This window comes from Lupinus angustifolius, chromosome LG11, assembly GCF_001865875.1.
Source record: "Lupinus angustifolius cultivar Tanjil chromosome LG11, LupAngTanjil_v1.0, whole genome shotgun sequence".
NCBI lineage: Eukaryota > Viridiplantae > Streptophyta > Magnoliopsida > Fabales > Fabaceae > Lupinus > Lupinus angustifolius.
In genome coordinates, this window is record NC_032019.1 from 19965974 (window position 1) to 19991584 (window position 25611).

Consider the following 25611-nt stretch of genomic DNA (forward strand, 5'->3'; position numbering starts at 1 on the left):
CAAGAGTTTTTTTTATTGTCAGTATATCATCCACGATTTATTTTTAATCACCGTTAAATCTTAAATAAAAGTAGTACAAATAAATGATATATGATATAATGATTGTGTATAAATCTTTATAATGTTAGCCCTTCTTAATAAATTTGGTGGAGTTTACTGGTTGAGTAAGATTTTTATTTCATAAACCATTGACTAATTCTATTTTTCTTGTTTTGTTTTCGGTGTTGGATTGATGCTTAATAAAGCTTGTTTAACTGAAGTACTACTGAGTGTGTCTAACGTGAACAACAGTGATATGTTTAACCTTTACTTGATAAAGTATACTATGACTAAAGGTAAATATTTAGGACAAAATTTAGGTACAATACCTTGAGTACAAGTGGTACTGGTAATCAATTATAAGTGGATACATGTAAAAAAAATTTATTTCATGATTGATGATACTTAACACTGTTAAGTCTTTTTAATTGGTATCATCTTCTCTCTTCATCCCCTTTTTGAAATTTCACTCACAGAGGAATCATAAGTATATGGGTAACTTTTTATTCTGGATCAGATCCAATATTGATATCCAAAACCAAAAGCTCATATCCAAAACCGATTTGTTGGTGTCGTTCATTATTGATACTTGATCAAAGATATATGAAAACATAGGAAGAAGATAAAAGTCCATTGTTTGACAATAACTTCTCCGGAACACTTTCTCAAGCTATTTCTCTTTGCCTCTGTTTATTTGTTCGTTAAAATCTAAAGATGGTTGAAATGAAATTGTGGCACTCTAAAGGAGTTTTATCATACAACAATTAATGTGTCTTATTTGAACATCAGAATATTTATAGTTGTTTCTCAATTCAAACGTCAACCCACTTTGGTTTGTCTATCATTTGCATAAATCTATGTTGTCATATATATTAATCAATACATTACCATCATTCATATCTTTACTATTATTAACTCAAATAAAAAACTTACACGGTCAATATTAATGCATACGTTTTTTTCCCCTCACGTTAGTATATACAAAGAAAAATATATGGTAGCATGTAGTCATGTACAAAATAATGGAGGCATAGTTAGTAATGGCAGCAGCAGCAGGAGGAATGGTATATAAATATTTTAGGACAATATGTTTATTAGTTGCTCATTTTAAGGGTTTTGTTTTACCTTGTTGCCTGTCTCTTTGTCTCTCCTATATAGAGACCACATGTAAACATCTTACATATATTCAAAAATACACCTTTTTCAAGTAATAATACTTTGAAAATTTAATAGGACATAAGACTTAATGAATTCTAATAAAATTTAATAGGACATAACTCCAATACTTTAAGATATGTTTGCGAGTTGGATTTTGGAGGAGATGAAAAAATAAAGGAAGACTTCAGAATCATCTCACAAGTATATTTCATGGCTCCCAAACCTTTCATTTTCCTTCAAAAACCAACTCGCAAACAGAACTTAAGAGCTTCCTGGTCTAATATAGTCTAGTTTTACATTGTTTGTACATAATGCACAAAGATGTCACCTCCTTCAGGATAGATAGGGTTGTAATGCACCTCTGCCCAAAAGCTCAGAAATATCACTGCAGAAATCACAAGTAATGACAATAGGCTTAGCAAGTGGCTGAAACATATCTTAAATTATATTGGTATATGTCACAGATTATGGACCAATGCATACAAATCACCCCAACAAAAATATTATACAGCTTAAATACTAATAAAATCATACCTCTTCCAGACTTCTGTATTTGTGGAAGAATCTCAATGTAGCATGTGTCCTTAAAAGATGTGATAACAAAAATCTTGACACCATACTGAAAAGGACATATAAGATGTGACAATATCAGTCATAAAAGTAAGAGGATTTTACATTGACAAAAATGAGTTGTTCAGCACTTCAAGACACAAGGTATATAATTTAAAGTCCATTCACAGGATACAAACATTCATAACTTCTACAGAATGGACAACAATAAAACTTACAACCTTGTGCATCAATAACAACTCATGTAACTATTTATTTCATGTCTTTTTAAAGGTTGCAGTATACAAATAAAGATTATATATCTGATCATTTGAACCTTTAACTAGATCATTAATCCATTTGAATTTTAAAAGAAAGGAGATGCTCATATAATCAATTGAACTTCTTTTGAACAACTAAATGATCAATTTGAAATTCTGACCGTCATTTCAACAGTCTCTAAAAAATCCAGGCAACGCAAATAATGGTAACAAGCATCCATGGAATCAAACAAACAAACAAAATTCAACTCTGAAATGATAAATATAGATACATGGCAACCCATAAAGAAGGAAAGTATAGACTGTATAGTAGGGAAGGAACAAAAAAATAGAAGTTGTTTGTTTCCACATACACAATCTGCAGCAGCCTGCAATGTAACATGGTCGCCCCATTCGCCGCTCCTAATTCATCCACACAGAAGTTATCAGCAGACAAGAGGACCTCGATAAAGGCATATCATTTCAAATAACTTAACGTAATGACTAGATATTGACATACTTGCTCATCTTCTTCAAATAATCAAAATAAGCCATAGGAACATAACCAGAATATAGTTCTGGGAAAGACTCCAGCTGACAAAACATGGAAAAACAATGTATCAATAACAAGACTATTAAAGTAGTAGGCCACCCAACAGTGATACATTTTTAGAAACACCAACAAACCTGTTGAATAATTTGTTTCCGCACAAACTTGTGGTGCTCTGGAGAGCGATATAGTTGATCTGACAAAGAACGAAACTGGAAAAATATGCAACCAATAAGACACTCAGTTTTGACTGAAGAACATGAACTATAATCAAACTTTATGCAAGATGATCCACTGTTAGTAAGCTCAATGGTCATAAAAAGTAATTTTAGTGAATTCAAAATCTTAAGTTATATAACTGCAAATTTGTCAAATAGTCTTATATTAAGAAAATTCCGCTTAAAAGATAAAGGATATAATTCTGATAAAATTTCAGCATAGAGAGTTTACATTATCAGTGAACCATAGGATCCATCTATTTAGAAATCTGGTTTATTCTGATCCAGTTTACTGAAGGTGCAAAGAGTTTTACATAAAAAATGGATCAAAGACAACACTCAAGAGAAACTAACACCTTTCTATAGCAAGTTGAAAGTAAATGAATAACAGCAGTAATCGAGGAATAGGGAGCCACACCTTTCACATAGGCATGGCAATTTGCCCTGCCCTGCACCAGGAAGGTTTTCTACCTTCTCAAAGGCTAGGATATCAGCCCCAGATTATAATAGAAACTCTCAATTAATTTTGTCAATTATTACTTGTGTTATTATTCTCAAAATTGCATTAATTTACTTGCTTAAATTCCGGATGAAGATGAGTGTGGTCAAAGTATTCCCAAACCTTTCAATTATATCATTTAGTTGGGGCAGGTTGGATGCTAGTTTGAATTTTTATTAGTTTAATTACAATGATGAAATAAATCATAAAATATAAGAACTGTTATACATCTAAAAAATAATGTCCATTCACAAAGGTAAAGAACCAACCTGGCAGTTACCATCTCCTTCAACCTTACGCTCAATCACATCATATAACTGCAGTCTAAAGATATGAACAAATTCTGAAAATTAGAAAAGTGTTCAACCAAAAATGAGAGACACATTTTGATCTAAATTACATGCGAAGCGTAGAAAAAATGAAAAAAGAGAAAGAAACATCATGTACTTGACTTATTAAATCTTCTGCTAGTCTAATGTTCCCCTTTACTACCCTCACTCTTTTGTTTTCCAAAGAAATTGGCTCACAGGATATGGATCATAGAAGATTATGAAGGATTTTGCGTGATCAGGGGTGGGATTTGTGTTGCATGCATTCAAATGATGGGGGATAGTGTCTGGGGAATTTGGTTTCTAAAAATATGCTTTGGCAACTAAACCACTATGGAGATCCTTCAGAAACAAAGTTATAAAGATATGCACTCTTTAAGTCACCAAGTTTATTGGGTGAGTCTATCTACTCTACGGCATGGGGTGAATTTATGACTGTTCGATGATACTCTTACTAGATAACCTATTATTGTATTTTTATAAGCAATAGGTACCTAAACTCTGCGACAGAGTGGTAAAGGCTGCTGACGTATAATTGAAGTATTGAACTCCTATCTAGGAAACAACTAAGACCAAGAGATATGGAAAAAAAAGACCTGTCTAGCAGCCTTTCATGATCTGATATTTCTTCGTCATCAGATGGTATTTTTTCGTTGATTTTAGGGGTATGCTGCAAACACAGAGAAATAACTGCGTGAATTACTATTGACATTGGGATCTCATAGCTATGCTAAAATACTAATCATATATCACGTATGTCTAAGTATATATATCAGAATTATACAACTTCAGTTTTATATGCAGGGCAGAGTATGGTACATAATTATTTCTACATTAAGTTTTGTATCTCGGTTCTTGTGCTTTAAATAATAATTAGTATCACTCTAGTTCCAACATTAGTATCCAAAAAAGTTATATATGTTTTCCATGCAAGTCCCATGAGTTAAAAACTCATCATTTCAATTTCACAACACGCAAGAATTCTGTGTGTGAAAAATATTAGTAATCGTCTAAAAAGGGAAACTCGAAGTGGCAATTAATATAGTAGCAAGTTATAGTAAAAATAAGAAATATGATCACTTTGAATAAAGCAGGTAGCCACTGTACAGAAGCTATACTTACACGAGTCGGGATCATCTGGTTCAGTCTTTTGCCTACTTCACCATCAAGAGAAGACTCATCTGATACTTCCAACGATCGCCTGAAATCATCACTGGTAACAGGTATCTCTCCTGACTCGGATGACGACCCAAAAACTTCAATTTCATGATCATTGTTGTCCCTTTCACTTGGAGCATACTTCTCCATTTCTTTCATATTGTTCTGCTCGTCTATGGTGTTCTGGCAAGACTGATTGCCTACATGTTGTTAACAATCTATCACGAAAAGTTTTATGAAATCCATCATCCATAATGGAAAACAATAACTAATAGAGAATTGAAAGTATCAAGTTTGTACTACCATAGTTATAGTTTCCATTCGAAGCAATCCAATCTTGTGCAAGAACAGATTCTCGCAGGTTCTCATTATCATAATTGGATCTTCCAGAAGCCTCTATAGACTCAAGTCGTGACAATTCTTCTTGATAAGCGCGTGCAACAGCCTCGTCATTCTCCACATACGTAGGTTGAGAGAAGCCTTCTCTAACATATTGTATTTGACTTAAATCCGGATCATATTGAGTTATGATACTAGGTGAACCACTATTGGAAAAAGTGCAAACATCAAGAAGATGAAGGCCCCATTGAACAACATCAGAATCTATGTCATATGTTGCCATGTGGCCCATAAAACACATGCAACTCTGTCCACTCCACGAATTAACTCGATTTAAATTTGTAACCTCGAAGATTTCAATATGCTGAAAAGGAAAACAAAATGTTATGTCACACTACATAAGATGCAATGCTTTCAAAAGCCATATTGGTGATTTATATGCCTCAAAATGTTATGACACTCTTGGTGCACACAAGAAAATGCAAATATTACATTTATGGAGGCATGATATGTAAGTGTGGTGATATTTGTGTATATATCCAGGGAGTGACTCAGCTGAAAACAATTCTCTTATAAAATTTGTGAGAACAATAAACATACATGGATGATTATGATCAAAATTAGTTATTAGTCACATGATCACTTAAAAAAGTCATACATGTATCTTATAATTTTGATCATTCAAATATGATATAAAGGTTCATATTAACTGTTCTTATTTCTCACGAATAACAAAAGTTTCTCAATTCTCACTTGAGACACTTCATATATTATACATTTAACAAGAGAATAAAGTATGTCCTCATATCAGAAGAAAACTTATCTACTTCGGCCAATAAAAATATGACATGTGTACTCTTGTCATGAGAGTTACTTTATTCTCATATAACAAATACAACATCTCAAAAGTGATTAAAGTAATAAATAAGAAAGAAAGAAAAACAGTAAACTAATTAAACGGATGAACAATGGCAATACTTAAAGGCATAAACAATCATATTCAACCCCATACATATCAGAATTCAGAATCCTGACACTGATCAAGTAGTTCTCCATGTATATATTCCAGAAAACCCAAAAAGGATATTTTGAGTGAAACCCAGAAATCCAAAACAGAATAAGGGAATACAGTGCTTCATTTCAATTCAAAAAGCATCGAAGTTGCAAGTTGAAACATGCAAACCAATAAAGAAATTGAAACCCTAAACCCATGCTGAGACAAAAATCCCAAAGCAGACAAATATTAAAAATCAGAAATTGCTTATTAAAAAAAGAAAAAATGGAGAAACCTTGGTGGGATAGTGTGATCAAGCGAACACGAGTGATATTGAAGAATGGAAAAATAAAAAAGGAGAAGGAAAGAGAAAAAATGAGAGGAAAGATGGTTGTTACTTGTCAAAGGAAACAAAATAAATAAGGGATTAAGCATAGGATAAAAGAATGAAGGAATTCTTAAAGTGATATTTATTATGAGGAATAATGGAATGGAATCTTTCGAATATTGTTTTGTTTTGTTCATACCTATATGCATTTTTCTCACGATTCTTTCCATTCTCAACTAAATTTCATAATTACCATTTATTTTGAAATATAATGATCCATCAAATAGATCTACTAGTTTTGTAAAAATGCATATATATATAGACTTACAAATTTATTGAGAAAACGACTTATAAGACCTATTTAAAACAAAAATTATCTTATATAATTAATTTGGAAATAGAAAATAATATAGTGAACTTATACGAAATAGAAAACTTATTAAAATTTGCTGATATTAAATAAGTGAAATTAAGATTAATTGTTTTTTAAGTTGAATATTAAATTCCTAGTTTTTTGAACTAAATTATTAGTTTTATTTGTCATTTTCGTGACTCTAATCCTATATGTCCAAGATTAATCATCCAAATTATGGTTAAGACCTTAAGGAGAACATGAATCACATGGTGATAACAAAAAAATAAGAATAAAACAATTATAGATAGTATTGTAGATAAGTAAATCTGTTCTCTAGTTATATTAACTAGCGTGTTGACAGGCACTATCGTGTCTGTCAACCCGCTTTTCTTATTGACAATGTTTTTGCAATAAACTTGGCTAGAAATCCAGTAAGCCATGAGAGAAGCAAGCATATAGAAGTGAGGTTTCATTTCCTAAGAAGCTTGGTCAACAAAGGAAGAATTCAAATCATTCATTGCAATACAAAGGATCAACTTGCAGATCCACTTACAAAAGCATTGAGGGGTGATCATTTTGAAGAATTGAAGCAGAAAATGGGTGTGGTATCACTAAGTAAACTTGAATTAAGGAAGAGTGTTGAAATAAAATAGTTTTAATTCAAGTTGTAATTGATTAGGAGTGTTTTTGTTGTTGGTAGTTGAAACTTGCTATTTTGGGAAATCTGTTTGAATTTCTGTTATAGCAGGTTTACTATATAAGGAAAGTTTCAATTTGCTTTGAATGAGATTGATGAATATTCATTGTTAATTTTCTCTTCTTCTTTCTAACTCTAATTCTCTCATTTTCTGAATCTTCTTTCTTTTCTTCTGGTTCTGGTTTGGTGTTGAGTAACAAGCCAAACAATCCAACAAATTGGTATTCAGAGCAAAGGCAAATCAAGGTCCTGTGGGATTCGAATTGCAGAAGCTGATCTGGTGGAAAGGGAAACCAACTTCAAACAAATAATAGGATCTCTAAGATACTTGTGCAATAGCAGGCCTGATTTAGCCTTTGGTGTTGGATTAGTAAGTAGATTCATGAGCAAGCCAAAGGGAACTCATTTGCTTGCTGCAAAGAGGGTGTTGAGATATGTCAAAGACACCAAAGATCATGGAATCTTCTTCCCATTTGGTACAAAGGAATCAGAACCAGAACTTCAGCTTGTTGGATATGCAGATTCTGATTTTGGAGGAGACTTGGTGGAGAGGAAGAGCACCTCTGGTTATCTGTTTTTAATCAATGAAGCACCTATCTCATGGTGTTCATCAAAGCAGAAAGTAATTGCCCTCTCATCATGTGAAGCAGAGTACATCTCAGGGTGTTTTGCAGCATGCCAACTAGTTTGGCTTGAACAACTCATTGCAGAATTGAAAACTAGAATCTCAGCTCCTCTGCAATTGCGAATTGACAATGTTTTTGCAATAAACTTGGCTAGAAATCCAGTAAGCCATGAAAAAGATGTCACTCTCATGAAGATAGAAGAATTGCAAAGCTCCCTGGAAGCACATGAGTTGAGGCTGATTGAGAGAAATCCAATGAAGAAAGCAGAACAAGCTCTAAAAGCAACTCACAAGGATGATGATAGAAGAAAGGATAAGAAGTGGAAAGGGAAACAAAACCTCAACAGAAGGAAAACAAGCCAAGATTGGTCTGAATCTTCTGACAAAAGAGGAAGATCAAAGTTCAATCAGAAGAAGTTTGATAAGAGCAAGGTAGAGTGCTTCAACTGTCACAAGCTAGGCCACTACTCTTATGAATGTGGCAATGAGAAGAACAAGCAATTTAGGCACAAGGAGGAGGCACTCACAACTCAAGAAGACTCAGATTCATAACCATTGAATCTAATGGTTACAGATACTGCAACAAAATCACACTCTGAACTTTTGTACTTGGATTCAGGGTGTTCAAATCACATGACAAACCATAAAGAATGGTTGAAAACAAAAATAACTTCATGAAAGTTAGGTTAGGTTTTTCTTTTATTAAGTAGTATAGATATTCAACTTATAATTAATATATTTGATGTGATTATATAGGATTATATGGTTGTCTTAAATTAAATTTTTGAAGGGCAAAGTAGAAATATATAAATTATGTCATGGTAGTGGTTACACCATGTTTTGGCTTTATATATAGTATAGATATTAAGTGTATATAATATATGTAAATAAAATAAGATTGTAAAAAACAATTAAGCATTTTTTGGTGAGAAAAGGTGTCACTTGAATAGGAGTAGACATTTCTTGGAATCCACCCCTTGGTTAATTTATATAAATGTGAATAGAAAAAATTTCTATATATACAACACATTATGTTTAAAGAAAACTAATAAAAATATGTCTACTCATTAAAATTTAAATTAATTGAATTTAATATCAAATAGATAAATAATAAATAAATAAAAATTCCTAATCTTATCATCCTCTACTTCAAAGTGATATTTATTTAGAATGGCTCCAAATGATCATTGTTAAAAGACTTATATTCTGATGTATGTGGCCCTTTTGAAACTCCTTCACTTTCAGGCAACAAGTACTTTATCATTTTTGTAGATGAATTTAGCAAGATGACTTGGGTGGATGTGTTGAGGACAAAAGGTGAAGCATTTGTCTCATTCAAGAACTTCAAAGCTGTTGCAGAAAAGGAAAGTGGAAAACACTTGAAGATCTTGAAAACAGATGGAGGAGGTGAATTCACTTCAAATAATTTTGAAGCATACTGCAGAGATCATGGAATTCAGCATGAAATTACTCCACCATACACACCAATTGGAAGAATATTGATTTATGAGGATTTTAAGATTGCTTCCCTTATGGTTTTTCTTAGTTTATTTTTGCTTCTAGAAATTACATTAACATTTATTTGATCTATTCTTTTTATTGAAGCTTCTTCCGATTTCCTCTAAAGATGCCCAAACTACCTAGACGCAATTCTATAATCTTTTCTATAATAAAAACTAGCCCAACTTTCTCCATCATAGATTCATTCGTAATCATATATTCTCTAATTTATTCACTTATCTAATACAATATTATAGTCTATACTACATTGTTTGTTACACCATTGTTGATATTTTACCACTCAACGTTAAATCTCATATAACATTAAGAGTGTTATGGTTGTGTGATAAAAATTTCCCTTAAGCTTGAATAACATACTTCTACTACATATGACACTTGAGCATTTCATTCACATCTACATCTCCATAAATTTTCGCATCAATGATTGATCCCACAATACTTAAATCTAATGTCTTGCTTAACACTATGATCCTCAAGCTTTAATTCTATAGTAGTTTGTCCGCCTCTTTATTAACTTACACTCAATCTTACTTCGACTTATACAAAAGTCACGTGCTTCTAAAACGTGTCTCTACATTTCTAACTTCTCATTTAATTCCTCCCAAGTCTCTAACTAGGAGAATATTATCAGCAAAAAATACACATTATGACATCAGTTATTGAATATGCACGGTAAGCATATATAAGACAAATGAAAATGGGGAAAGGCTCAATTTTCACGTTTGGTACAATCCTATTATATCTTGATCATATCATGCATATTCTTGTTTGCTCTAATGTAGGCAATCTAACATTCTTTCTTCTTTAGAATTTTCCACAATAAATGACAACCATAATTTATAACTTGATACCTAAGAATATCAAATATTGGTCAAAACCAGATAGAAACTAAACCCAAACCTAGATTGAAATTTTAGTTTCTTACGGAACAAGTTGTGACTTTTCATTTCACCGTGATCAATGTTATTAAACTCGGACCGGTCATCGACTCGATCAGACTATTGGGTCAATGAGTCACTGGTTGGACCGATGAGTCATTGGTTGAACTGGTTGACTCGGTTTACATCAATAAATTCCTAATAATATTAATACCTAATATGTATTGTAAAAAACACTTGTCACAGAGGTAACATTTATCAAAAAATAATACCAATTATCAAACATTTCAATGTCAATAGTAAAATAATAAAGATGCAATAATTTTAAGTTTTTTTATCATATCCAAGGAGACAAAGTTACTTCTAAGTTACACATCCCTTCTTCAACAAATAAATCAAAATCTTCTACATCATTACTTTCATTTTGATTTGAATTTTCCATGGTGTTGTCTTGTCTGTCATCATCATCATCAGCCAAATTTAATTGATCTGTAACAAAAACAACATTTTAATATAATATTAAATACCAATTAATAAATCATATATTCACAGTCATAATATAATCAAGGTACATACCATTATCATCAGAAATTGGTCCGATTGTCATATTAGTAAGATCACTACGCAATGCCTCAACCTCCTCAATGGTTAAGAAATGTGGTGACTCCTCCATTACCCAATTAGAATGGTCATCGACTACTTCAAAATTGATGAGGTAACTTTGATGCCTTAGTCGGTTCCTAAGTTTAGTAATTTGACCACATATCCATATAATAAAATTGAAACAAATTTAGTTATATATTGAAGCAAGTAAACATAATTATTATACCTTTGTTGTAGCCTCAAGTTGTAATGAACATAGACAAGATCATTTAACTTTTGATGCTCTAACCTATTTCTTTTATTTGAGTGAATATGCTCAAAGACACTCCAATTTCGTTCACAACCAGAAGCACTACATGTTTGACTTAAAATACGGATCGTCAATTGTTGCAAATTTGGTGCACCACATCCATATGATTCTCACCATTGATCTAAAATAACAAATGTAATGAAGTTAATACATATACTCATATTCATAATATATTGAAGTAGAATTATAGAATATAAATAAAGTATAAACTATCAATCACTGTTGAGATAAAATAGTTTTAATTCAAGTTGTAATTGATTAGGATTGTTTTTGTTGTTGGTAGTTGAAACTTGCCATTTTGGGAAATCTGTTTGAATTTCTGTTATGGCAGGTTTACTATATAAGGAAAGTTTCAATTTGCTTTGAATGAGATTGATGAATATTCATTGTTAATTTTCTCTTCTTCTTTCTAACTCTAATTCTCTCATTTTCTGAATCTTCTTTCTTTTCTTCTGGTTCTGGTTTGGTGTTGAGTAACAAGCCAAACAATCCAACAAAAATAACTTCATGAAAGTTAGGTTAGGTTTTTCTTTTATTAAGTAGTATAGATATTCAACTTATAATTAATATATTTGATGTGATTATATAGGATTATATGGTTGTCTTAAATTAAATTTTTGAAGGGCAAAGTAGAAATATATAAATTATGTCATGGTAGTGGTTACACCATGTTTTGGCTTTATATATAGTATAGATATTAAGTGTATATAATATATGTAAATAAAATAAGATTGTAAAAAACAATTAAGCATTTTTTGGTGAGAAAAGGTGTCACTTGAATAGGAGTAGACATTTCTTGGAATCCACCCCTTGGTTAATTTATATAAATGTGAATAGAAAAAATTTCTATATATACAACACATTATGTTTAAAGAAAACTAATAAAAATATGTCTACTCATTAAAATTTAAATTAATTGAATTTAATATCAAATAGATAAATAATAAATAAATAAAAATTCCTAATCTTATCATCCTCTACTTCAAAGTGATATTTATTTAGAATGGCTCCAAATGATCATTGTTAAAAGACTTATATAAAAAACATTTCTATGAATCTAAAATTAAAATGCTCTGCGGTGACATTGCACTACTGGAACGTGACGTTTCGTGGGGGTGGTGGTCACGCGGAGGCGATCTCTATGATGGTGCGGCAGAGGAAAGGTGGTTGCAACAATCCCATGGTGGAGGATGACAATGTGGAGAGGAGTCTCACTCGAAATAGAAATAAATTTAATGACACATTTTATTAGCTCTATCTAAATAAATGTATTATTAGTAGTAATAGAATAAAAAATTAGCACATGCATTCTACGTACTAAAATCAAATGCAATTCAAACATTGGTCATATCTAAATGCATCCATAATTTCCAAAAATAGACTTATAACGAGCATGAAATGTTTTTAAAGTCATCAGCTCCTCTTTATATATTTAAAAGATTTTAATTTCAGCATATTTGTTTTCTTAAAATTATCTTAATTCTAAAAGAAGGTAATCAAAGACCAACTCATTTTAAGATGGAAGATCAATGATTTTGAATTATTTTATTAGTAGCAATAAAATAGAAATTTCTCACATGCATCGCAAAGCCTAAAATCAAATGCAAGTAAAAGAAAGGTCATATCGAAAATGCATTCGTAATTTTCCGACATATTATAACAACCACAATATTTTAAACTCAATTTTAAAATATTTATAAGAATATGTAAGCATATTTCAAAGTTAAAAGTGGTCAGGTAACATTAATGTATATACAAAAAAATAAAATAAAATAATAATGATCTATGTTAAAACAAAACACATGAATTGGAATTTGTCATTGCTGAGTGGCAAAATACATAAAATTTAAGGCAATTTTATAAACTGTTTCCGAAAATAAATAATGGCATGAATGCATTTGGTAAGTGGCAATGAAACGGTTGGGAGATAAGATAGCAGACAGTACAAGTTGCACCAATATATAAAATATCCAATACAAGTTGCACCAATATATAAAATATCCAATACTAAAAGTCATTTATATCGCTTTCAAATAAGTTGGACATATATATGATTTTGGTTTCAGAAGTATATTTTCCATTAATATTATCCTATATTAATGAATTACTAAATTACATTAAAGTTTAAAAGAAATAATATATCAACTTTGAATGTAGAAATTGCGATCTATAATGCAAAATCTATTTTTAACGTAAGTATATCTTCCACAATGCTATATAGCATGGCCATATCTCTGATCCATATATTTCTAGTTTAATAGTTTAGACAAAAACACACAAATATAAGTCAAAAACAACAGGATAAGATAATTTTTCAACAAAGTTGATTTCAGCATAAGTTGAACTTTAAGAGTCTATTTGTGAGTTAGTTTTTTTGGACGACAGGAGAAAGAAAAGAAAAACTTGGAAGTAACATACATTTTTCTGGACAATCATATTTAGTGGCACAAAAGAGTGAGACAACACATGTGTACCTAGCAATCACATGATATTCTTTAGTAAAAGGCAAAATAATAGTTTGCTTTGTGTTGGACTCATGGCTCCTAGTTTCAAACCTTAAACAAGTTTTGTATTTATAATGCAGTCTCATTACTCAACTTAATACACTACTTTGTGTGGGCCTTTGGTTAGAAACAGAAACTCCATGTTATGTCTTTAAGATACCTTCATTAGGAGTGTTTTATCTTTGATCTCACTTTCATATCAGTCGTGTTATAGACTTTAGATCTTAATATCTCAAAAGAAATGATGAAGAAATTTGGTCTTTTATATGAAGATTGTGCAAGTTTATCATAGAAACCATGTGTAAATAGATCTTAAAAAAATCATAGTTTTCATATAATAAGAATGAATATAGATTACCAACCTTTATCCATTACGATACCATCTTCCTTTGATGTTGTGTGTTGTTCTTCGTCAACAAAAAAACTATTCTATCTCGTTCCCTTTCTTTTTTTGATCTTCCTTTATTGATGGCTAATAGAACAATGTTTTTGGCAGAGATAGAGACAAAGTTTAAAGTATTTTTTTAATAAGTATAGCGTTTCCATCAAACACTATATATAGACTCTTCTCCAAGAGTCTTACAATTTCATTCACCCCAAACTCGTCATTCAAGATATGATATGACAATACAATTCATGATATGATATATATCAAACATAATGCATATAATAAGATTATGTTTTCCATATTCATTACATTACAAGTCATGATTAAGAACAAGAACTAATAATAGTCATAACAGTTGTACATTATTTATCTGATATAGTCCTTTCCACGTACTATTATATTAGTCTTATTCTTAATATGCCACATTAATGGGAATCACATAATAATGTCATTTAGAAAGAAAATTTTATTTTCAACATTATCATTCTCACATGTGTACATAAGTGTGAAAATAAAATATTAATCAGAAACTTAAATATTAATGAGCTCAGAGTATCAAATATTGACACTTTATTAATAACATATGTTCAACATTCATTCGCAGACACAATGCCATATTTTTAACACGACCAGTAAATATTTTGGGCAGTAACCCTTTCATCAAAGGGTCTACAATCATAAAGTTGGTGCTAATATGCTCAATTGACACTCTAAGTTTATGAAGTTCTTATTTAACGACAAAATATTTCACCTCCATATGTTTAGCACATTTGGAATACTTGTCATTCTTAGAAAAGAAGACTGCTGTAGAATTATTACAATAAATTTTCAGCGGCTTGACAATACTGTCGACAACCTCAAGTCCTGAAATAAAGTTCCGTGCTATTTAGCATGAACTATGGCCTCAAAGCATGCCACAAATTCAGCTTCCATAGTGGATGCAGTAATGACAGTCTGCTTCCCACTCTTCCATGAGATAGTTCCTCCACCTAATAAATATACATAACTGAAAGTAGACTTTCTTGTGCCTATGCATCCGGTAAAATCTGAATCTGAATATCCAACCACCTCAAGATGATTTGATCTCCTATAAGTAAGCATATAATCCTTTGTACCTTGCAAGTATCTCAAAACTTTCTTTGCAGCTTTCCAATGTTCTATACCAGGATTACTCTAGTATCTTTCTGACATTCCAATTGCAAAACTAATATCTGGTCGCGTACAAGTCTGAGCATACATTAAATTCTCAACTATAGATCTTCCATTTGCTTTCATTCTAAATCATTCTCTGGACATTGCATGATACTAATCTTGTCTCATTTCTATTTTAAATCTCTCTAAAATATTGTCAATATATGCTTTCTGAGACAAGCCTATAAGTCCTTGTGATCTATCACGAAATATTTCTATTCCAATCACATAGATTGTCTCACTAGTTAAAGACCTGATTCTCCTATTGTAGGATCATATCACCACACATAAATAGAATTTATATTCCATTATAGCATTCATATCTTAGTGCTAGAAATTAGTATATGATCCTTATTGCTAGCATAATTATAGGACCGTATTTACCATGCTATAGTGTATATATAGGTATGTTGTACCTCATACAATGTATCAAGAAATAAAATACAAAGCATTTCTTACTTGGTATTAGAGCTTTTACGCTGAAAAGCTCTTGATCCATCAGGAAAAACATGGCATCCATTGCCAACTCAAACAACAAGAATGATATTCCATCATCTGTCTCTGTCAAGCTAGACAGAAACAATTATCCCCTATGGAAATCTCTGGTTCTACCAGTAGTCAGAGGCTGCAAACTCGACGGATATATGTTGGGAACAAAAAGATGTCCTGAAGAATTTGTTATCTTACCAGACTCAAGCAAAAACAACAACCCAACCTTTGAATAATGGCAAACCAATGATCAACGCCTCCTCGGATGGATGCTCAACTCAATGGCTATTGAGATTGCAACACAACTACTACACTGTGAGACCTCCAAATAGCTTTGGGATGAGGCTCAAAGTCTGGTTGGGGCACACTCAAGGTCTCAAATCATCTATCTCAAGTCTGAATTTCATAGCATCAGGAAAGGGGAAATGAAGATGGAAAACTACCTAATCAAGGTAAAGAATCTTGCAGACAAACTCACACTTGCAGGCAGCCCAATTTCAACCTCTGATCTGATCATTCAAACTCTAAATGGCCTGGACTCTGAATATAATCCTATGGTTGTAAAACCGTCTGATCAAATTACTCTTAGTTGGGTGGATTTACAAGCTCAATTGCTAACATTTGAAAGTAGAATTGAGCAACTGAATAACCTCACCAACCTGACACTCAATGCAACAACAAATGTTGCAAACCGATCTGACCATCGAGGCAATAGATTTAATACAAACAATAACTGGAGAGGTTTCACCTTCATAAGTTGGAAAAGAGGTAGATGAAGAGGCAGATCAACCAAGACACCATGTCAACTTTGTGGCAAAAGCAATCACACTACAATAGATTGCTTTCACAGGTTTGACAAAAGCTACTCAATATCAAATTATTCAACAGACAATAATAGACAAGGATCTCACAATGCCTTCCTAGCCTCTCAGAACCCAATTCAAGACTATGATCGGTACTTTGACAGTGGTGCAAGTAATCATGTGACACACCAAACTGACAAAGTTGAAGAATTGATTGAGCATCATGGTAAGAATTCACTAGTTGTTGGTAATGGTGAGAAACTAGAAATTGTGGCCACAGGATCCTCAAAACTCAACTCTCTCAATTTACATGATGTCCTATATGTGCTTAACATTACCAAAATCTATTAAGTGTTTCTAAATTGGCTGCTGATAATAACATACTTGTCGAGTTTGATGAAAATTGTTGTTTTGTGAAGGACAAGTTGACAGGGAAGGTAATGCTAAAAAGACTACTTAAGGATGGATTATACCAGCTCTCAGGAACTAAAAGAAATCCCAATGCCTTTGTATCTGTCAAAGAGAGTTGGCATAGGAAACTTGGTCACCCTAATCATAAGGTCTAAGACAAAGTCTTAAAAGATTGTAATGTCAAAATACCACCTAGTGATAATTTAAGTTTTTGTGAGGCATGTCAATATGGCAAAATGCATCTATTACCTTTTAAGTCTTCTGCTTCTCATGCTCAGGAACCACTTGAGTTGGTCCACACAGATGTATGGGGCCCTGCACCAATAATGTCATCTTCTGGTTTTAAATACTATGTGTACTTTGTTAATGATTTTAGTAGATTCACCTGGATTTATCCTCTAAAACAATGGAGTGTAGGAGGTTGTGGGTTCGAGTCCCACCATCAACAAAAAATGGGAGTTATAAGGGTGGTTTGATGGTAAGGGGTGTAGGAGGTTGAGGGTGGAGTGTCACCCACAACAAAATACTAACATACTAACAAAAGTCTGAGACTGTGCAAGCTTTCACTCAATTCAAAAATCTGACTGAAAATTAATTCAATAAAAGAATCAAAGTAATCCAGTGTGATGGTGGTGGAGAATATAAACCTGTTCAGAAACTTGCCATAACAGCTTGCATACAATTTAGAATGTCATGTCCATACACTTCTCAACAAAATGGAAGAGCTGAAAGGAAACACGGGCATATAGCTGAGTTTGGTCTCACCTTACTTGCACAAGCTCAAATGCCCTTACATTACTGGTGGGAAGCCTTTTCCACTGCAGTATATAACATAAATAGATTACCATCTCAAATTACCCAAAATCAGAGCCCCTACACACTCCTACTTCATAAGGAACCTAACTACCAACTCCTAAAAACATTTGGTTGTGCATGTTATCCTTGCCCCAAGTCTTATAACCAACATAAGCTACAATTTCACACAACCAGATGTGTGTTCTTGGGATATAGTAACTCTCACAAAGGGTACAAATGCCTTAACTCTCATGGCAGAATTTTCATATCTAGACATGTCATCTTCAATGAAGATCATTTTCCATTCCATGATGGGTTTCTCAATACACGACGTCCTATACAAACAACAACTAACAATTCATCCATTTCTTTTCCTTTGACCAATGAAGGTAATCTCATCAATGAGGCAAGCCCACAAATCAATGAAGACAACCCTGCTGAGGCAAACACAGAGGAGTCTCAAGATCTCAACAATGTTGCAGAACAACATGACACTAATTCATCAGAAAGTGACACCACTCATGGAGAAACACAAGACATAACTCAGCAGCTAAGCATGGGTGAAACAAGTCTGCTCACAGACCAAAGACCCAGTCTAAACACAAATACAGACAATACAATACAAATAATGAGCAAGTCAGGCATTCACAAACCAAAATTACCTTACATTGGACTCACTGAAAACTACAAAGACACAATGGAGCCTACAAATGCCAAGGAAGCTATCACAAGACCCGTATGGAAAGCAGCAATGAAACAGGAGTTTCAGGCACTCATGTTCAACAAAACCTGGATACTAGTGCCTTGCAAACATCAGGACAACATAGTTGATTCAAAATGGGTTTTCAAGACCAAATACAAGTCAGATGGCTCAATTGAAAGAAGAAAAGCTAGAATAGTTGCAAAGGGGTTTCAACAAACAGCTGGTGTCAACTATGAAGAAACATTTAGTCCTGTAATCAAAGCTAGCACAGTCAGGATCATTCTTTCCATTGTAGTACACCTCAATTGGGAAGTCAAACAGCTTGACATCAACAATGCATTCCTAAATGGACACCTGAAAGAAACAGTTTTCATGCATCAACCAGAAGGATTTTGTTGATCCTACCAAGCCTAATCACATATGCAAACTATCTAAAGCAATTTATGGCCTAAAGCAGGCACCAAGGGCTTGGTTTGATAGCTCAAAACTGCACTGCTAAACTGGAACTTTCACAACACAAAGAGCGACTCTTCTCTTTTCTTTCTACAAGGTAAAGACCATATCACATTCCTCCTCATATATGTAGATGACATAATAGTCATAGGAAGCAACTCCAAGTTCCTTCAAGCATTCATCAAACAACTTAATGATGTCTTCTCCCTCAAAGACTTGGGTCATTTACACTACTTTCTAGGCATAGAAGTTCGAAGATATGCCAGTGGAATGTACCTCAAACAATCCAAATACATTGGTGACTTGCTGAAGAAATTCAAGATGCACAATGCCTCACCATGCCCAACACCCATGATAACAGGTAGGCAATTCACAGTTGAGGGGGAGCAACTGAAAGATCCAACTGTGTTTAGACAAGCCATAGGAGGACTACAATATTTAACACACACAAGACCCGATATAGCTTACTCTGTAAATAAACTCAGTCAATACATGAGTTCACCAACCATTGAACACTGGCAAGGTATAAAACGGATCTTCAGGTATCTCCAAGGTACCACCAATTATTGCTTGCACATCAAGCCATCCACTGATTTGGATATAACAGGTTTTTCTGATGCAGACTAGGCCACTAGTGTTGATGACAGGAAATCCACAGTTGGTCAATGTGTGTTCCTTGGTGAAACACTCATTTCTTGGTCCTATAGAAAACAAAAGGTAGTATCAAGATCAAGTACAGAGTCAGAGTATAGAGCATTAGCTGATCTAGTTGCTGAGATAACATGGTTTTGTTCACTACTTACTGAACTTAAATTCCTAGTGCCAAGGAAACCTATACTATGGTGTGATAACTTGAGTGCCAAGGCAGTAGCCTCTAATCCAGTACTCCATGATCGTTCTAAGCATATTGAAATTGATGTTCATTACATTCGAGACCAAGTACTACAAAACAAGGTTATTGTGGCCTATGTCCCTACAACGGATCAAATTTCAGATTGTCTCACCAAACCATTAAGCCACACACGTTTCAGCCAACTTAGAGAAAAACTTGGTGTGATCCACTCAGCACCAGTTTGAGGGAGGGAAGTTAAAGACCTGATTCTCCTATTGTAGGATCATATGAACATACATAAATAGCATTCATATTCCATTATAGCATTCATATCTCAGTGCTAGAAATTAGTATATGATCCTTATTGCTAGCATAATTATAGGATCGTGTTTACCATGCTATAGTGTATATATATGTATGTTGTACCTCATACAATTTATCAAGAAATAAAATACAAAGCATTTCTTACTTCACCCATATCTTTCATTTCAAAGTTTTTTAGAGAGAAACATCTTAGTCTCATTTAAAAGACCAAGATCATTAGTTGCAAGAAAAATATCATCAACATATGGAACCAAGATGATAAACTTACTCCCACTGACCTTTAGGTATATACATCGATCAACAATGTTTTCCTTAAATCAAAAGGATACAATAGTATCATTAAACTTAAGATACCACTGTCACTAAGCTTGTTTAAGTCCATATATTGATTTCTTAAGTCTACACACCATGTGTTCTTTTCCTTTCTCTATGAATCTCATTGGTTGATCCATATAGACCTTTTCTGTTAAATCCCCATTTAGAAAGACAATTTTCACATCCATTTGGTGTAACTCCAAATCATAATGAGCCACCAATGCCATGATAATTTTAAGTGAGTCTTTCTTAGAGACTGGAGAAAATGTCTCTTTATAGTCAATATCATCTTTCTGAGTATAACCTTTTCCTACAAGTCTGGCCTTGTAACGTTCAAAGTTACCATAAGAATCACGTCTGGTTTTGAATACCCACTTACAACCAATTGTTTTGCAATATTCTCATAACTCAACAAGGTCCTAAACTTCATTCCGTTTCATAGGTTTTAACTCATCTTTTGTGGAATTTAACCATTTATCAGCATTATCACTATCAATGGCTTGTGAAAACATAACTAGATCATTCTCAATTCCTATGTCACATTCTCACTCATGTAGGTAAACCATATAATCATTAGGAATAGCATATCATATTTATATTTGAGATCTTCTTAATGCTATCTCTTGTGGTTCTTCTACTATAGGTTCATCAAATTCAAGTTCAGTAATAGAATTATTTTGTTGTTCTCTATCATTACTAATCGGTTCAATAATTTGAGGAACAACATTATTAGGGACACAAGTAATTGGAAATTCTACCCTCATTTCTGGAATTTCCACTTTATGTGGTGTTTCACTCCCACTAATCTTATCATTCTCAATGAACCTGTTGGCGCAGTAGAAGCGATCGTTGCGCAGTGTTGGCCACAAACAATCAAATAAAATGCATAAAATAAATAGAAGAGAAAAAACAAGAGAATTTGGTAACGGGGTTCGACCAATTGTGCCTATGTCCCTGGGAGCGCTGAGCGGCTACCAAGATATTATTAGAGAATAAGGATTACAAACCCTAGCACACCCATGGATCCACCTGCCCATGGGGTGTTTCTATTTGGTGCTTATATCTAGTGCACATTATAATAAGGGACTTGAGTCCAATATATATAACATTGGTTACTCTACTCTATTCTAATACTAGACAATGTGGGATTAACACAATACCATATTTCAAGCATCCCCAACAATCTCCACCTTGATTGAAATAGACGAATATCTCGCTCCTTAGGAAATCTGCACAAGAATCTTGACCTTAGCGAATATATGACTCCATCTTGTTCAATGTCTAACTCTCTTTAACTACACTCATACAGCATAGACCTTCTGAGTATCCTTGACGATGTTACCAAGAGGCTAGCTCTCCAAACTTGTAGTGTAGCTTATCGTACCATCATTAAATGAAACACGCCACCTAGATACATATTGCTAGGAAGTCTTTCAATATATTGGAACCTCTACACAAAAGTTCACCAACAATCATCCTCTTTAATACTCAGTCAAACTGAACCTTGGAGCCTCCTTGGAAAGCCTCAACCGCTACAATTATTGTCTACTCCGACAATCCTAGTTCAAAAGAACTGCCATACTCCACCATAAGGAGTATACCCACAACACACCTTGCATCAATGCTAACTAATGTCTGTGTCACATCCTTGCAACCAAACCAATGCCCATGTCACACCCTTGCATCTCTACCAACAACTTGCATCAAAGCCAATGTACATGTTACACCCTACATCAAAGTTAGTCAGCGCCTCTATGCTTTTGTGGATCTGCTAACAATTAATATCCTTCACTATGACGTCTTAGACACACCATTAGGATAATCCACATCTCATCTCAAATGAGAACATTCTCTCAACATCTAGAGAGATATTGTCAACACATGTCTCTAGGTCAAACTCAACACATGAATCCTTATCTCCACCTTGATCCTAACCCATTACATGAACTTTTGGGGTTCTAGATCAACATATATCGGTCCCATCAGAGTTTTGCCATATTTTCTTCTCCTTCAACTCATCTACTTTATCCTTGCGCAGTACCTTTGACGCACTTTGTCTAGCCATCATGCCTTGACCATCTTTAGCCATTATCTGCTGTCTAGGTTAAAAGTCATCTACCAATTGGCTCTCATACCAGTTGTTAGTATAGAGCAATCAAATAAAGTGCATAGAATAAATAGAAGATAAGAAACAAGAGCATTTGGTAATGGGGTTCGACCAATTGTACCTACGTCCCTATGAGCGTTAAGCGGCTACCAAAATATTATTAGAGAATAAGGATTACAAACCCTAGCACACCCATGGGTCCACCTGCCCATGGGGTGTTTCTATTGGGTGCTTATATCTGGTGCACATTATAACAAGGGACTTGAGTCCAATATATATAACATTGGTTACTCTACTCTATTCCAATACTAGGCAATGTGGGACTAACACAATAACATATTTCAAGTATCCCCAACAACTTGTTGGGAGATCTTCATCCATGGGTTACAATATTCCTCCATGGGCTAAGTGAAAGAAGCATAAAAGTGGTTTTGACACCACATCTTGACCCAAAACCTTAAGGCATTAGGTCTATGGGTCCATCCACTTATATGCTCTTTAACTCATTCATTTTTGCTCAATGTAGGACTTCTTCATTCACACTTGAAACCCAACATCTCCCCCTTAAGTGTGAATTCCCCTTCGAGTATTGGATACACCAGAGCTTAGCTCTTTATCTACTTGCACTGTCGTTGGCTTATCCTTTCATCAACGGAACACGCCGCCTTGACCTCTCGTCAGGAAGACTTTCAACATAAGGGTCCCTCACGGATCTACCGACCACTTGTCGCTTCAATACTTTGTTGAGCTGTCGAACCATCGGCTCTGATAACATTCCCAATTTCAATAATTCTTGTAGTATGGTTTGGACAATAAAATCTATACCCCTTTGATTTTTCTGGATAACCAATGAAATAACCACTGATTGTTCTTGCATCTAGTTTTTTTCTTGTGGATTATAAATTCTAATTTCCGCCAGGCATCCCCAAATATGCATGTGTCTTAAACTAGGTTTTCTTCGTGTCCACAATTGAAAAAGAGTCTTTGGAACTGCCTTACTTGGAACCCTATTTAATAAATACATGGTGGACTTTAAAGCATAAGTCCAAAATGAAAGGGATAAAGATGAATTACTCAATATACTCATAATCATATTCAACAATGTTCTATTATGCCTTTTTGATACACCATTTTGTTGCGATGTACCTTGTTAAGAAGATCTTGCTCCTGACTTTGGTTTTGATGAAGACACCAACATCACCAAAAATAAGAAAAGGAAGAATACTTATAAAGACAATGAAGAATCAAGCTTCAAGATATTCAAGACTTTTAGTCTAAATCTAAATAGGTACTTCTATCCTATACTCTTAATTATACAATAGTAGTAATGCTCAAACTATTTTTATAAGAAAATTGAAACACTTTAAAATACTTAAAACAAATTTTAAAAATAGTGTGTAACCTCATCTAAGTAACAGGTTACAAGTGTGAGAAAAGAGATATCCAACTTAAAATTGATTAGAGTAATCCATTATTGTCTTTGAGTAATAATTTATCAGTTTTAATAAAGTTGAGTAACAGATTACTCAAATTGCTGTAATCGATTACTCTAAGTGAATTTTAAATTCACTGTTGGACAAAACATTTGGGTAATCGATTACTCAATGTTGTAATCGATTACTGAGAGTTGTTGCATTAGATTTTCAAATTCAACGTGAATGAGTTTCAACCCAAAAGACATGGTTTCATTCCAATAATTCCTACCATTTCAAAGAAGCATTTTGGCTGGTTGGAAAGCCTATATAAAGGCATTGAAACTCATAATCACAACACACAACCTTCCATACAACTCTCACACGATTCTGAAAAATTCTCTCACTATTTTTCTGCACTTTTGCTCTCAGTTCTTAAACTTTCAAAAGAGAATTTTTCTGAGTTACTTGAAGTAATTGTTTCAAAGTTTTACAAACCTATTGAGCAATATTACTTAGTATACAAGAGTTATTGGATTGCAAGTGATATTACATTTCATACTTGTAAAGGCAATCCAAGCCATGTTGTAATTCTTCGTTCATTGAAAATACTTTCTTTCATGGGGTGTGATAAGAAAGGGGATAGAGTTACTTGGAAATGTGTTTTCCAATGTGATAAGTATTAGTGAGTGTGTAAGGTACATAGAAGTCTCAGGGTGATATATTGTAATTACAACTCATAATATTTAGTGGAAAATCTCTTGTGCTACAAGAGTACTGGACGTAGCCTTCGGTGGACAAGAAGGTGAACCAATATAAAAATCCTTGTGTACCCTCTTCTCCCTTATCTCTTTGATTTTACTTATTAATTTTCTGCATATTTTTTCTGCTACACTTTAACTCTCGATTTTGCAGAAAAAGTGACCATTATTTTAAGTCAACTAATTCACCCCCTCTTAGTTGCAATCTCAGTCTTACAATTGGCACCATAGCTATTTTTTAGTAAGATATTCTCAAATCTGATCCTATATCAAAGATGGCCTCAAGATTATTCCTAGGAGAAGGTTCCAACATCTACTGCCCTCCAAGCTTTGTTGGATAGTGCTATGACTCTTGGAAAATCAGAATGAGAATCTTCATAGAGTCTCAAGACTTGGACATATGGAATGCAATTGAAGAAGGACCATATGAAGCCTTCACCATTATCAACAGTGTAAGGGAAGTAAAGCCAAGATCTTCATGGAATGATGAAGACAAGAAGAAAGTGCAATACAACCTTAAAGCCAAAAACATTCTTGTGTCGGCTCTAGAAGAAAAAGAACTCCTTAGAGTGTCAAGTTGCAAATGTCGAAAGAATTTTGGGACACTCTAGAAAGGATACATGGAGCCAAAGAAGTACAAAGGTCTACAACAAATAGTGAAGCATCAACATCAAAGGAAAAATATACATGCTCAATATGCAGAAAACCAGATC

At 33.5% G+C, this 25611-nt stretch overlaps 1 protein-coding gene and 1 long non-coding RNA gene across 5 annotated transcripts; one reads left to right on the forward strand and one right to left on the reverse strand.

The window, feature by feature from the left end:
• LOC109360487 (OTU domain-containing protein DDB_G0284757-like) lies at positions 1420–6513 on the reverse strand. 4 transcript variants are annotated; one of them, XM_019605429.1, is made up of 10 exons: positions 6492–6513; positions 5064–5463; positions 4725–4960; positions 4199–4272; positions 3543–3597; positions 2694–2768; positions 2527–2600; positions 2381–2429; positions 1732–1816; positions 1420–1582 (listed from the first exon to the last, which is right to left on the reverse strand). In XM_019605429.1, exons 2-10 carry the CDS (start codon positions 5398–5400, stop codon positions 1491–1493), a joined length of 1077 nt encoding a protein of 358 aa, XP_019460974.1. In that variant the 5' UTR covers positions 5401–5463; positions 6492–6513; the 3' UTR covers positions 1420–1490. The 4 variants fall into 4 exon arrangements, with proteins under 4 accessions (XP_019460974.1, XP_019460973.1, XP_019460975.1 ...); XM_019605428.1 differs by lacking the exon at positions 6492–6513 and adding an exon at positions 6389–6485; XM_019605430.1 differs by lacking the exon at positions 6492–6513 and adding an exon at positions 6112–6253.
• On the forward strand, positions 6010–6289 carry LOC109360489. Its single transcript, XR_002109174.1, has 2 exons — positions 6010–6146; positions 6182–6289. It is a non-coding gene; the product is annotated as an uncharacterized LOC109360489 (long non-coding RNA).

What these genes read in the sequence shown, in the direction of transcription:
- LOC109360487 (XM_019605429.1), bottom strand. Translation starts at nt 5,400, where the DNA reads ATGTGTTTTATGGGCCACATGGCAACATATGACATAGATTCTGATGTT. An exon ending in AAGGAGATGGTAACTGCCAG is followed by an intron (nt 2,769 to 3,542) that starts GTTGGTTCTTTA and finishes ATATTTTTCCAG; the next exon opens with TTTCGTTCTTTGTCAGATCA. An exon ending in AATACAGAAGTCTGGAAGAG is followed by an intron (nt 1,583 to 1,731) that starts GTATGATTTTAT and finishes TGATTTCTGCAG; the next exon opens with TGATATTTCTGAGCTTTTGG.